The sequence below is a fragment of the Girardinichthys multiradiatus genome, chromosome 3 (genome assembly GCF_021462225.1).
Source record: "Girardinichthys multiradiatus isolate DD_20200921_A chromosome 3, DD_fGirMul_XY1, whole genome shotgun sequence".
Classification (NCBI taxonomy): Eukaryota; Metazoa; Chordata; class Actinopteri; order Cyprinodontiformes; family Goodeidae; genus Girardinichthys; species Girardinichthys multiradiatus.
The window spans coordinates 12,332,090-12,346,792 of NC_061796.1; the positions used below are offsets into that span (position 1 = coordinate 12,332,090).

Sequence of the window (14,703 nt, forward strand, 5' to 3'; positions counted from 1 at the left end):
AGTATGAATTATTTTGTAGCATTTGCTTGAAGTAAGACAAGATTTTTGACAGCTACATTTTTATAGTACAGCAAAACCCTTATGAATAAAGCAGACCGATTATCTTTAGCAAAGGGAGACTTCCAGCTGCTTCTATTCAATTCTACTAAGCCATTAATATATAATATATATTAATAAGTGTTCTGATGGACACAGCTGGTTGGAGAAAATGGAGTGCTGTGGCATCAGATTAAAAAAGCTGCTCAAAACTAGATTCTGCATGAATGCTGCAAGAGTTAGTGTTGGTGAACTAAAAGTTTTGCCACAAGCACTCATTTACCAGTACATGGGGGTTGGGCATAAAACTGAGTGCTTTAAAATCCATGGGTAGGGTGCTGGTCTGTTACGTGTCCAAGTCACTGCCTCTTTGACAATATTTCTCTTTACTTCCACTGGACAAATCACCATAAAAATCTTTGCCTTATAAGTTCACATTCGAGCTGGAGACTTTGAATCCTTTTTCCTTAGGAGGCTGTTTTGCATATATTGTTATAGCTGCTCTGCATGTTTTAGTTGTGTTCCCAGATACTTTGTGCTTACGTTCTCTTTTTTTGGTAATGCTTTGAATTTTGATCATGAATTTAAAAACTATGGTGAGCCTCAAGAGTGATACAACTAAAAATAAAAAAGTTTCAAAAATAAAGGGCATTTTAGAAAATGTATTTTTAAGATTTGACACAGATCAATTAATACACAAGCTGTACATATGATATCAACAAATATTAAAAGCTGACTGATTTTAATAGTGATTTAAAGCAATCTTTCCCAGTTATATTAAGTTCGTGTTATGAAAGCTTCATTTTACATACAATGCAGGTGTTTGTATTTAAATCTGACATGTCTGGAGAATCGATACTTTTCTTCATGTGATATGAATAATACAAGATATGTAAAATGACATAATGTGTAAAACACTATCCTTTAAAGAGGCTGGTAGATAATCAGGTTCAACGGCAGAAGTTAATAATTTGCAGCAGGAGGAGAAACAAGGTAACGATGTCCAAATAGAGGTTGAGAGCAGCAAACACGTACTCCTCAGGAGAGATTTCATACTTCCTGTGTTTCCCCCCGAGAATTAGCTGAGTATCAAACACCAAGTACTGTAGAGAGACAGAAAGACAAAGATCCTGTAGCAACCCTGACATCCAAAGACAGCATGCTTGTATGATGAAAGAGAAAAAGGCAGTTATTAGCCAGGCTCTGAAACGCAGACCTTTTTTTCCCCCCCAAAGATATGACTGTGCATATAAACAACAGACATATAAATTATTGTGCAGTGTGAGTGGTGCAGCTGAAAATAAGTTGTGACTTGCTGCTGACAGCCTGTTCAGCTCTGCATTCAGGTTGAAGTTTGTTCCGCTAGCTGACGGGATGGGTCACAACATTTGCTGTTAATGCCAAAAGCACTTAGGAGATGTGGCTGCATGAATGAAGCCCACTGCTGTTACAAAGTGCATAATTGAAATAAAAGGGCACGAGGACATGTGAGTTACACTAAGGACTGCGACAAAAACTAGCAGCAACCAGCGTGGTCTGTGGGATCAAAGCTCAGCCACATGTATTTGCTTGACTTTAAAACTCCTTTGATGTCAATTTCTTTTTCAAAGCTTTTTTTCCATCTGATTTTTGATTGAGATCACAGCAGACAAGCTTTTACTGTCATGGGGGTTTGAATGTACTTACTAAAGAAAACAGCAAAGTTCCCAGGTAGGCGTAGAAGATGTAGAGAAACTGCAGACAGAATCAGAGGTAAAATCAGTAAAGACATGCAATGACACATTTCTATGTAATTATTTTCCCCACAAATTGGTCTGACACATTTAAAATTAAATTTCAATTATGTCTTCTGTACACTAATGCTTTCTGGCGGAAATCTTTTACCTCTGAACATAAAATGTGAACAAATGTTTTCCCATATCATCACTGCTACTCATAGTCTCTTGCAAACATATTCATACTCCTTGAGCTTTTTTTTTATTTTGGCCCTTTACAACTCACACTTCAATGTGTTTTTTCATTTTTTTAACCGTGTCCTGTCCGGCAGAGTATCGCTCAGAATTGCTGTCTGAATGCCAAGAAATTGCCCAACAGATTTACTTTCACAAGCGGAGCATCAATTCAATTCAATTCAATTCAAAAATACTTTATTAATCCCAAATGTTGTTATAGCTCATATTATGAAGGTTTCCTCAAAGAGCCGTTGTAGATGCTGATGGCTGTGGGCAGGAAGGATCTCCTGTAGTGCTCCGTCTTACAGCACATCTGAAGAAGCCTCTGACTGAAAATGCTCTACAAAATAAAAGCCTTTACATTTTAAACAAAAGTTGATTGCAGCACTGGGCTTCACGCTAATGTTGGAGCTCACCCAGTGTTGGAAATGGGACTATGCTGGTCCTTTGAAATAAGGGTTACTGAAACTTTCAAAATAAAAGCCTCAACCTTCCATAGTTACTATGGATTAAGCTGACAAGAGCATAGAAAATTATTTTTAAATAGCAAGCTGCGGTCCAAGAAGCACGCACCAAGAGGCAGGCCCCGTCTAAATTTCTTCCAAAATTTTCTAGTTGTTTTCTAGTTGAAATTTTCACAGCTAATGCTTTAAAGCTCTGCTTGATATTTATAAAATAAACTTTATTATAAACTTCTTTGGGAATATTTCAATTGTTACGGACACGGAGACTGAAATGAAAAGGAAAAAAGAACCTCAAAAAAGAGAGAGATGGGGCAAAAGGGAAAAAGGGGAGAAAAGGAGGAAAGAGTGGAGGAGAGAAAGAAGGATGAAGAGAATACAAGATTACACCCTGCTTGCTTATACACCTGCAGCTGTTTTTTTTTAACAAAATAGTACACGGTACTTATGAATGTAAAATGTACTTAGTGAGAGGTGCAGCCCAATATAGAACATCTGTGTATCTGTCAACACCTGAAGCGTAACACCTGTGAGTATGGGTGTGGACACGCTTTTGTATACAAGGTTTCTCCACAGAAATATGCAATAGCAAGTGTGAGGACCCACAGACCTGCCCCATGGTCCCTTGACGGACACTGAGGAGATCCAAGCCACAGACATCCAAGGGAGCCGCAGCGACGAGCCCACAGGCCCCACCGGCAGCCGTCCACGCCCGAGCAGATCCAGCCATGGACCCAGAGACCCAAGACCCTGGGACACACCACCCCCCAAGCAGAGGCCCGACAGAGCCCAGGGGGCCAGGCCCCGGCAAGCAGCCACCTGGAGTGAGCCAGCACACACCAAAGCACCCAGCCCCGGACACCGAGAACCACAAGTACACCAGCAGGCAGAGACTCCAACCACCGGCAGGTAGTGTGGCGGGGAGGAAATAGGCCCCCCATAATATGGGGGGGCCTAAGCTAATCCAGGAGAGGGAGCAGTCCAAGACCCAGCCTGTCGAAAAAAAAAAAAAAAAAAAAACAGGCACACAGTCACAAACACCCACTTCCACCGTCATGCATACACCCAACGTAAAGACAAACAACAATGCATGTCATACACTCACTCACACTCCCCATGCATACTCTATACTCCCAGGTCCAGGCACCGGTACCCCCTAGGGGCAACCAGCCCCTGGACCCAGGAGGTGGTCCCCTTCCCTCCTGGGGCAGAAACAGGCACACAGCGCCGGCACCGTCCAGACCCGGGTGACCCCGGCCCTGCTCCCGCCCCGAACCCAGTCCCCAACAACCCCCATGCACCTCCGGACTGGGGGCTATGTACAAAAGAGTGGTCCACATGGCTCAAACCAGCCTGCCAACCGGAGCCACCCCCGCTGCACCCCGCTCCCCCACCACACAACGCGCCGCAAGGCAAGAGCCCCACGCAATGCCGCCCCCGCCCACTGGTGCAACAGGGCAGACCCCACCGAGCACCGCACCCACAACAGGACCCCCGACCCCGCACCATGACAGGACAAACTCACCCACCAAGAGGTCCCCTGCCAGCGGCAGGCACACAGGGCCAATGTCCCCCACCACGCCTCCCTCAGCCACAAAAAACACTACATCACTGCCACTGCAACAACCGCCCAGGGAGAAACACTATCAAGCTCAGCTCCACCATCGCCACCCAGCCGATCCAAACGCCGGTGACCCCACATCCTAAAATAATTTACTACTTTGGGTCAGTCAATCACATAAATACTAACACTTTTGCAAGGCACTTTAGGGAATGCGAGGGTAGAGTCTGAGAAGAGCTGAATAGGATCTGTTTTGAGATTGCAGTGTTCATTTTCAATTCAATTTCATCAAAATAAAAAACTCAATACCATAGACATTTGCGAGATCCCTAAACATTATGACCAGCAAATTCCAACAAGTGATCTGCTTCATTCTGAGAGATATGTCCCTCCTTGGATGTTTAGGAAGGCACATGGTCATCTTTATAGTCCTCTCAGCTCATAGGTCAGTGGTAATACAGTCAGGGGATTAAACCGAGCACACAGTAAAACCTGTCTAGTTTGAATGCATATTTCCTGTCTTACTGCATACAGGCATAAACACCACTTTTTTTTCTTACCTGTGATCGTATGACTGCACACATCAGTAAGAAGGAAAATAAGGACCAGGCCAACATCCACAGGCACCCAGCTTTAGAGGTAAAGTCCCACTGATGTAAAAAAAAGGGAGAGGAAAAAGAATTACTGTGATGCAACTCTCTGAAAAAGTAAATAAAAATAAATAAAAACTGTGCACAAAAATTATTTCCTTTATCCTGAAAGCCATCTGCATTGCAGCAAAGCTGCAGGACTCTGCAGAGTGTGAAATGACAAAGACATACTGGAGTTCCACATAAAAAGAACATCCTAATAGTTCTGGATATAATTGTCCAGAGCAATTAATCAACATGCTGCAGCAGAGGCACAGAGGAGGAGAGTAGATACTGTGTGCCCTTTTCAAATGGACAGAAAAAAGATGGCCCTGTAGGAGAACACTGATCACCTGAGGAGCTATGAGCTGAACATGCGAGGTGGCCTGTTTGACATTTATGTTGCAGTGACAAAGATCAAAAGGCTCCGTGCACAGTGTGAACTGCGCAGCAGGAGGTGTTGGAAACTGCACGATGAACGACCAGTTGTAAAACTTAACTGGTTGTGATTGTGGCCACTCATACTACCAATATAGTCTGAGCAGGGTGGTCCCTTTTTACAGTGTTTCTCTTTATGTAGATCTTTGTTGTTTTATTGTACGTAGTAGCCAGGAACATTAAAAACACATTATAAACACATACTTTCAGAACCATCATCACAGACATTCACTTTTTTGTTCAAAAACAATCTGAGCTCCTAAGACAGAAACATAAAATGCCTAACTGCATTTGGAGAGAATTACCAGGACTTCAAATATATAATTAGTATCTGTTTCACTCCCATGTTATTCTTTCTGTTTCACTGGCTATATAATTATTTTTTTATTTTAGTTGAGCCAACGAATGAACCAAGCAATCATTTTAATTATTTTTGAAAAAGTATTAAAAATTATTGAAGTGTTAACCCTGGCTACTCATAATTAAATACTCCAGATGGCGAGGTCTCTGTTCTTAAACCAAGAGGCTTATCCTAGAAAGCTTTTTTTTTATATCAAATTAGCTATGATTATTATTATCCAGTCAACAATGCAACTTTCATATTCAGCGCTGACTGCTTAGTCCATCATTCCAGTAACACGTGTTGTTGTCAGTTAAAGTGTTTAGCAATAAATAGAAACTACTTTTAGATAAAAACAGCTGCTTTCACTAACTATTCAGTCTAGTATAGACTATCTATAACTTCAACCTTCAAGTCATGCACAAAGTGACATTAATTTGATTCTGTGTAAATTAGTCAACTTGCCAACTCTCACCGCTATTTTCTGTCTAAACATTACACTTTCATCCCCTCCTGCCTATGAACAAACCACTATATACACATGTACTGAACCACTGCATTGCAGCTTTGTAGCCGACATGCAAAAACTGCAATGAGAAACTGCAATTAAGTAGTTTTCATGAAATATTGAGATAATCATGAAAATGCACAAATCTAATTTCTTAGTTCGCTGTATATTATTTTCTGACGACTTTATACAACAGCCTCTTTCAGTTGATGTGGAGTCTTTAGAAATATAAGCTATTAATGATCCCTGATTGAACCAGAATGAATCGGAGTGACCACTTCCTTTCTAACAGTACAACAGAAGATTGCATACAAGATTACATAAAATTACTTTAAATCATCAGTGGTCAAAGTGGGTAGAAAATAACCCAGAGACAAGTAAAAAATGGATACACAGTTGATACAAAAGTCATGTGGCAGACGGCTGCTTCTGTACAAATTGGCGAAAAAAAAGTGAAATAACCAGCCAGCCCACAAATTTATTTGTAGGAGATTTTTTCAAAATGTCATTCTCCTATATAACAGTCCACAACCTTTAGCTAAGAAAAAATACACAACAAAATTAATTATTTTGGGAAATATGTAGAATCAAATTTGTGTGATTCTTAAGGCCTCGTGTATCTTACTGCAGATTTGAGTCTAAGCAGATACTTCTGCTGAGTACAAAAAAAAAAACCTCCTTCCAGGCAGACAACAATTCTTCAAAAACAGAACAATTGTGCTTTCTAGTGCAAACACAACTCAATAATAATCTGCAAAAAATACATTACTATACCCAATCCTAATGGAGTTTGTCTCTATCAGGACCTGAACCTTTGTCCTCACATTTACAGCACATATTAACATACATAAAACATTTAAAACATATTCATTTATCAATTTTCATATTGCAGCAGCCTCCAGGCAATTTGTATTACAGTGTTTATGATTTAAACCTTCAGAGTTTCTGAGTTCTGAGATGTTAGTTAATACATTTGCAAAATCTCTTGTAGAGTTCTTTTTTTAGGTAAATCATTATCTTTTGGTTTATTAGATAGTTCCTGGTACATGCTGTGACTTCCTACATAACTCCTGATTTATAGTGAAAGCCTCAGCTTAGAGGAGTTTAGCCGGGCCTCACCAGTGGACGTTCTGACTGACATAAACACTGATTTCAGCAATAATCATAGTTTTGCCTGGACAGCAATCCTATCGAAGCATTAAGCCTCGGCTGGAACTGCATGAGGAAACCTGGCCAACACGTTCCAGATGACTGCAACGGAAACACATCTCCCTGCATGGATATTTATGAGAGGCCGATAAGCCGCTGCAGTTTATGAAATGTTACTTTTGGCTGTGCTGTAAACACAAGCCCAGGGTGTGTGACTGATCTTACCTTTGACTGCATAGCAAACAGGCTCATGCCAAATGAAACAAGAGCTGTTGCACCCATAGCCCACAGAACTGCTTCGGCATCAAAGTACCTGTGGACAGAAACATCAAACATATGTTGCATGGTGGTAATGAACCTCCTAAGTAGTCAGGAGGAAGTTTAGATATTTGAACATTAGGGGTTTTCTCTATCATTAAGGGCAATGTTGGCTAAACTAATAAAATCTGCATTTTTTCATTTAACATGAATGCAGTGCAATTTACAGTGCCATGCAAAAGTATTCATATCCTTTCATTTTACAATTTTTTCCTATTTTATTATTTTTACAACCACAAACCTTTATGTTTGTCATTGATTTAATTATTAATTTATTAGTACATAATTGCGACCAAATGGTAAAATGATTTATAGATTTCTGTTTCACAAATCTGGATAGATTCTGTGTCAGAAATTTGGATTCAGCCTCTGGAGTCAATGCTTAGTAGAGCCACCAGTCTCAGCAATTATAGCTTCATGTCTGTTATGTCTCTCCTGGGCTTTTCACAACTAGAGGCTGAATATTTTGCCCATTCCTCAAGCTCAGACTGGATGGAGAGTGTTTTTGAACAGCAATTTTCATATCTTAAAACAAAGGCATATGTACAGTGTTAGTTTTCTACCAAAGCTAGTGTTTTGCATAAAAAGAAAAAAGTTCAATATTGGTCTTACCTGGTCAGAGCTCCTTCTTATACATGACTTGTGGCAAAAGTTAAATAAGAACTTCCTTTGTCTATCTTTCAATAATGTCTTTTTTGCCTCTCTTCCATAAAGGCCAGATTCATGAAGTGCACAAAAACAGATGTCCACATATTTAACATGTGACAGTTTTTTTTTATTCCGGGTATCAGACTGAAGGGGACTGGATGTATGTACAGTACAGACCAAAGGTTTGGACACACCTTCTCATTCAAAGAGTTTTCTTTATTTTCATGACTATGAATATTGTAGCTTCACATTGAAGGCATCAAAACTATGAATTAACACATGTGGAATTATATACTGAACAAAAAAGTGTGAAACAACTGAAAATATATCTTATATTCTAGGTTCATCAAAGTAGCGACCTTTTGCTTTGATTACTGCTCCGCACACTCTTGGCATTCTGTTGATGAGCTTCAAGAGGTAGTCACCTAAAATGGTTTTCACTTCACAGGTGTGCCCTGTCAGGTTTAATAAGGGGGATTTCAAGCCTTATAAATGGGGTTGGGACCATCAGTTGTGTTGTGCAGGAGGTGGATACAGTACACAGCTGATAGTCCTACTGAATAGACTGTTAGAATTTGTATTATGGCAAGAGAAAAGCAGCTAAGTAAAGAAAAACGAGTGGCCATCATTACTTTAAGAAATGAAAGTGTCCCCAAGTGCAGTCGCAAAAACCATCAAGCGCTACAAAGAAACTGGCTCACATGAGGACCGCCCCAGGAAAGGAAGACCAAGAGTCACCTCTGCTGCGGACGATAAGTTCATCCGAGTCACCGGCCTCAGAAATCGCAGGTTAACAGCAGCTCATATTAGAGAACAGGTCAATGCCACACAGAGTTCTAGCAGCAGACACATCTCTAGAACAACTGTTAAGAGGAGACTGTGTGAATCAGGCCTTCATGGTAAAATAGCTGCTAGGAAACCACTGCTGAGGACAGGCAAAAAGCAGAAGAGACTTGTTTGGGCTAAAGAACACAAGGACTGGACATTAGACCAGTGGAAATCTGTGCTTTGGTCTGATGAGTCCAAGTTTGAGGTCTTTGGTTTTCCAAGCACTGTGTCTTTGTCAGAAGAGGTGAACGAATGGACTCTACATGCCTGGTTCCCACCGTGAAGCATGGAGGAGGAGGTGTGATGGTGTGGGGGTGCTATGCTGGTGACACTGTTGGGGATTTATTCAAAATTGAAGGCATACTGAACCAGCATGTCTACCACAGCATCTTGCAGCGGCATGCTATTCCATCCGGTTTGCGTTTAGTTGGACCATCATTTATTTTTCAACAGGACAATGACCCCAAACACACCTCCAGGCTGTGTAAGGGCTATTTGACCAAGAAGGAGAGTGATGGGGTGCTGCGCCAGATAACCTGGCCTCCACAGTCACTGGACCTGAACCCAATCGAGATGGTTTGGGGTGAGCTGGACCGCAGAGTGAAGGCAAAAGGGCCAACAAGTGCTAAGCATCTCTGGAAACTCCTTCAAGACTGTTGGAAAACCATTTCAGGTGACTACCTCTTGAAGCTCATCAACAGAATGTCAAGAGTGTGAGGAGCAGTAATCAAAGCAAAAGTGGCTACTTTGAAGAACCTAGAATATAAGACATATTTTCAGTTGTTTCACACTTTTTTGTTCAGTATATAATTCCACATGTGTTAATTCAAAGTTTTGATACCTTCAGTGTGAAGCTACAATATTCATAGTCATGAAAATAAAGAAAACTCTTTGAATGAGAAGGTGTGTCCAAACTTTTGGTCTGTACTGTACATACCACACTTTTCAGAAAGTTAAAAACAATGTAAAATTTTCTTCCATTTTACAATCATGTGCTACATTATGTTGGTCTATCACATAAAATCACAATAAAATACAATGAAGTGTGTAGTTGTAGTGTGACAAAATGTAAAATAGGGCTATGTATAAGTTTGCAAGCCATTATATTTTACATTTCAGCAAAATTTTATAAATATGATAATTTCCCTAGGTAAGAAATATTCACTTCTGAGCTGATATGTCTGGCTGATTGCCTTGTAGCTAAATTATAGATACCAGATTGACAGAAATAAAAAAAGCTAAACTAAACTACACAGACTGGTGCACAGAAATTGGTTTGAGCCTGTGATGCTTCTGGTTTATCCTCAGTCTAAAGCCTAGAAAATGTGATTCCATATCCTTCTGTTTTGGTAAACCACCAAAAATGTTATCTAGTCTGATGCCTTCAAGCTTGGCATCAAGCACACTATCAGATTTGGATCAAATCGGATTATTATTGTGCAAATGAGTCGGCATTAGGTGGAGGTTCTCCTCCGAAAACAAACACTCACGTTGCCACAGATCCAAGCATCAGGCCCTCTGCAACAGTCTGAGTTAGAGAGAGGAATGGAGAGACAAACAGACAGAAAAAAAAAACATGAAACAGAGCAAGAAGGTGGTGTTTTAATTTGCTGCGTGGATGGTGCTGCTTCTACTCACAAACAAGCCTAGAGCTATAAAATTGAGGGGCACTTGGCGACGAATGTTATCACAGCAGGACAAAACCACAATGAGTACCAGCACCACTGACCTGTTAAACCGTGAACATAGTGTGCATCATAAATATCAAATAAGGAGCCTATAAACAGACAAGTGTAGTGGGTTATATCCACTGTGTCACTGGCAGTTCTTTATGTTGTCACATGGAAGGTGAAAGGTTTTAATGAAGGCAACTAACTAAAAATAACTCTGGGTCAAAATGCTGAAAATGGAGTGTGTTGGCTTACATCATAGTGTAGGAGAACCAGTAGTTTTCACGGACCCAAGTCCTCAGTGTGTCCCTGTTGTTTTATAAGAAAAAATGAGAAAAATAGAGGAAGGACTGTTTAATGCAGACACCATTTATTTAATGGAAGCCAAGGGATGGCTGCTTTTAATTGTAATAGAAGACAGAGCATTCCACATACAGGAGGTGTCTGAAAATACTGTAGCAGCCTTCCACTGTATAAATTATTCACAACAAGGATGCTTCCAACTAATGCAATCTAAAATATAATTCTCTTTATGGTACCATTATGTGCCACTGTAAAATGTAAGCCATGATGCTGACTGTTCATGCATGCATGCTGGCACCTCTACTACTGCTCTTTTGTGAGGCATGCTTTCATACGCAGACAGGCCACACGATAGCTATTTAGATGGAAAGGCTTCTGACATGGATTCAAAGAATTCCTGCGAGAGTCGGTGTCGCACCAGTAAAGAAAGGCGCAGATTATCCCAACAGTAAACAGCAGCTGAACCACCAAGGTCAGGTAGACTTTCCGTACAAAACCTGTTAAACGAAAGAAGAGACAAAGGGGTGGGGAAGTGAAGCAGAGAGAAATGAAAAAAAGAAAATACACACAACATGGAGAATTTGTCAAAGAGAAGCAGCTGGCAGGTGAGGTTGTTTATGCTGCACAATTTCAAAAAAACGGTTTCGTTTTCAGTGAACCTGCATCTAATCCTCTCATCTGAAGTGATTTGTAAGGAGTTGAAAGTGAAGAGCTGAGGTTACATACAGCACAGATCAACGGGCAGATTTCACTTCAAGATTAATTTCAAGAAACCAAATGATGGAGTAAATATATTTTATCCACTTTTTACATTGATCATGATAAAAACATTCATCCCTCTGACCTTCTCTGTCTTTAACTCTCACCTCTTCGTATTGAAGCGACACTGAAGCCGGTCTCCTCAGATTCGTTGGTATACATAGGTGGAGCTTCACTGCAGTACTGGTCGCCTCCAAATGCTGGTGGGTCCTCAGGATGGACCATGTTGTTGTAGGAACCAGGAGGAGAGACGACTGCAATGTTCCCCTTGCCAACCTACAATGTTAGTCAGAGGTTTACAGGAATTAATCATCAGCATAGGGGAGCTCCCAAGTTTATGCACCCCTGTTATGTTGTGAAAATGACAAAATTCTAAAACATTTTTCTGCATATGTGACATGTGACTATATATTTAAAGTATCTTTGAATTGAATTGAATTGAATTGAATATCCTGTGAAATTTAAGTGAAAGATAAATGTATTTTTTAATAATAAAAATGAACAGTGGATATATTTTTGTCACACAAGAAAACAAACAATTAGCAGAACCTTTTCCATTTGTCCAACATGAAGTTCTCTGGGTTGCAACATGTTTACGTGGTATAGACCTAATCATGGTATCCCAGAGATTTTCTGGGAGCGTGGAGGCCAGTCAATGGTATCAATTCCTTCATCCTTCAGGAACTCTGTGCATACTTAGGCCACATAAAGTTGAGCATTAAGATGCAACAGCGGCAGCCTGGGAAAAACTGCACCAACAAAGGGTCAAACCATGAGTCTAAGGATTTAACTCCGATACCTAAAGGGAGTTAAACATTTGGCTTTGGCCAAAATCTCCCAAAACCTTGTTTAGTATTGTTTTAATGCTCTGATTAAAACAAAACAAAACTGTACGTGACCTAAAGAACACCATACCCACAAAGAAAGATGGTGGTGGTAACATCATGCACTGGGGTTACTATCATTCAGGTGGAAGTGAGGTTTGTGAGAAATACCAGTGAGCTTTGGCTCAAAACTTCAGCTGTCTGTGTCACAGTGGGGTTTTGGGGTGGACCGAAGCACAGACAAGAGCTTGGAAGCAGCATCTTAAATAAATCCTTATTTTATTTGAAGGATCAAAAAACGTAACAAAATCACTGCAGGTACAACACAGAACCGGAATCCAAAAACTTACGGAGCTGCAACACTGCAGGAACATGGCATGAACGAGGGTAGCAAGTGTGAGTGAAGGAACCAGCAAAGGGCAATGAAACAAAACCAACAAATATACAGAGGGAGAACAAAGGCAGGTAATCAAAGGAACTAAGAACAGGTGAGACAAGGAGGCAGAGGGAGCAGGTGAACCTAATGAAACCAAAGCATGAGGAAAGGGACTAAAGACAAGACAGTAAGCAGACCTAAAAGAAACTATAAACCAAGATAAAAATAAAGCGTAAGAATCAAGGATAAACATGAACTGAAGGAAACTGTGAAACTGGAGGGAACACAAGAACTTAGTAAAACAGAAACCATAAGGAAACCCTGACTACAAAAGTAAACAAACTCAAACCAACACTGATGGAATAAAACGAAGAATGAAGCTGAGGAAACGAGGACTAGAATAAAAGTAAACAATAATTAAAGCTAACCTATAGAGGAGAAGCTGGAGAACAAAGATGAACTAGGGGAACAAAGCTAAGAAGAATAGGAGAATAAAGGGAACTTAAACCAAGTAATAACTAAAAGGGGATAACAAAGAGTAGTAGATGACGAGAGTAGTAACAAAAAAAAAACAACTAATAAATAAGAGAGTGCCAGAGAACTCTAATAAATAATAATAATCATAATAAGGAAACCCTTCTAAGAAAACAGGAAGGCGACGCCAAGGGAACTAGGAGCGAGGAGAGCACAGTGGGGGGCAGAAGATAACCAAAGCAGAAAACTACAACAAACATGAATACAAAACAACACAAATAAGAAACATCTAGCTAAAAAGGTAAACAAAAACACAAAACCAAAAGCAAAGACCAAAATGTCGCACCACGACAGTCTGCTAAAAAGTTGAAAGAGGAAATTAATGTTTCAGCATCACTGAATCCATCCAAGCATACATCAAATATTTTGACAATTTATCAACCATGCTTAAAATTTGGGTGTGTGACAGTAAGCCAACGTGTTCAAAAGAACTCTTAGCTGTTCTGCCAAACGGAAGGGTCAGCTACCCAGCCAGAATTATGCTAGAGGCATGTTAGTAGCTAAAAAAGATTGAGTTTATCTCTAACTTGCTAAGGGACAATTGACCTAACATTTCTGAAGATTTATGTAAGATTTTTTTGATCTAGTGTGGAAAATCCATAAATTCAGGCGTATGTAGAAGAACAGTTCAAATGAATTTCTGATATCAATGATGTTCGATTATAATTGTACGTAAACCTTTTCCCTGAACCTTTAGTTGAAATCTGCCCTAAGAAGCATTTTAGAGGATATTTAAACCATACTTTTGCCAAAATGCAATTTTTAAATGCCACTAACCTGGTATGCCATCTCTGTGTAGGAATTTTGTTCATAGTTTGAAGGACTATAGGGAGGAGGTTGAAGTTCAAGTCCCTCAGCAGTGCTGCCATTCGTCTGGTCCATTTCACTGAATGTAACCCAATCTTTTCACCAACGTAAACACAAAACTGACAAGAGAAGACACAATGGGTATGAAGGTAAGTTAAAGTGATAGCTGAGAAACAGGGGAGTCTTTTTATACAGTATCTGGGGTTTTATAAGTGATGTTAAACTGGCAAAAGGGGCACTGTCAGCAGGGAACAAATAAATTGGTAATTACAAAATGATGCATTGCACAAACACACAGCCGGCCATGACTAACATCCATAATTATGGCCTTAAACCCTCAACTTAATAGAGCTGCATGTATATTTAACGCCCAGAGAGAATGTGGTTAATTGATCTCGGAGGAAATCCAGCTGTCGTCTTGAAAGACAAGGCATACAAAACTAAAATAAAAACTGAGGTTTCTGCAAAGAAAAAAGGACAATAATTCCCTTCAAGTTGTTATTTTTGAATAAATCATTTGACATAGCAAGTTATAATTAGCTCAACAATAATCAATCCTCTG

The 14,703-nt window shown here is 40.1% G+C and overlaps 1 protein-coding gene across 1 annotated transcript; it reads right to left on the reverse strand.

Annotated features, from left to right (window-relative positions):
• Nucleotides 1-678: 678 nt before the first annotated feature.
• zgc:110410 (uncharacterized protein LOC553618 homolog) lies at nt 679-14,247 on the reverse strand. Its single transcript, XM_047360504.1, has 10 exons — nt 14,112-14,247; nt 11,708-11,876; nt 11,260-11,338; nt 10,794-10,847; nt 10,507-10,597; nt 10,359-10,396; nt 7,300-7,387; nt 4,571-4,660; nt 1,723-1,770; nt 679-1,139 (listed from the first exon to the last, which is right to left on the reverse strand). Exons 1-10 carry the CDS (start codon nt 14,214-14,216, stop codon nt 987-989), a joined length of 915 nt encoding a protein of 304 aa, XP_047216460.1. The 5' UTR covers nt 14,217-14,247; the 3' UTR covers nt 679-986.
• Between the last annotated feature and the right edge of the window lie 456 nt (nt 14,248-14,703).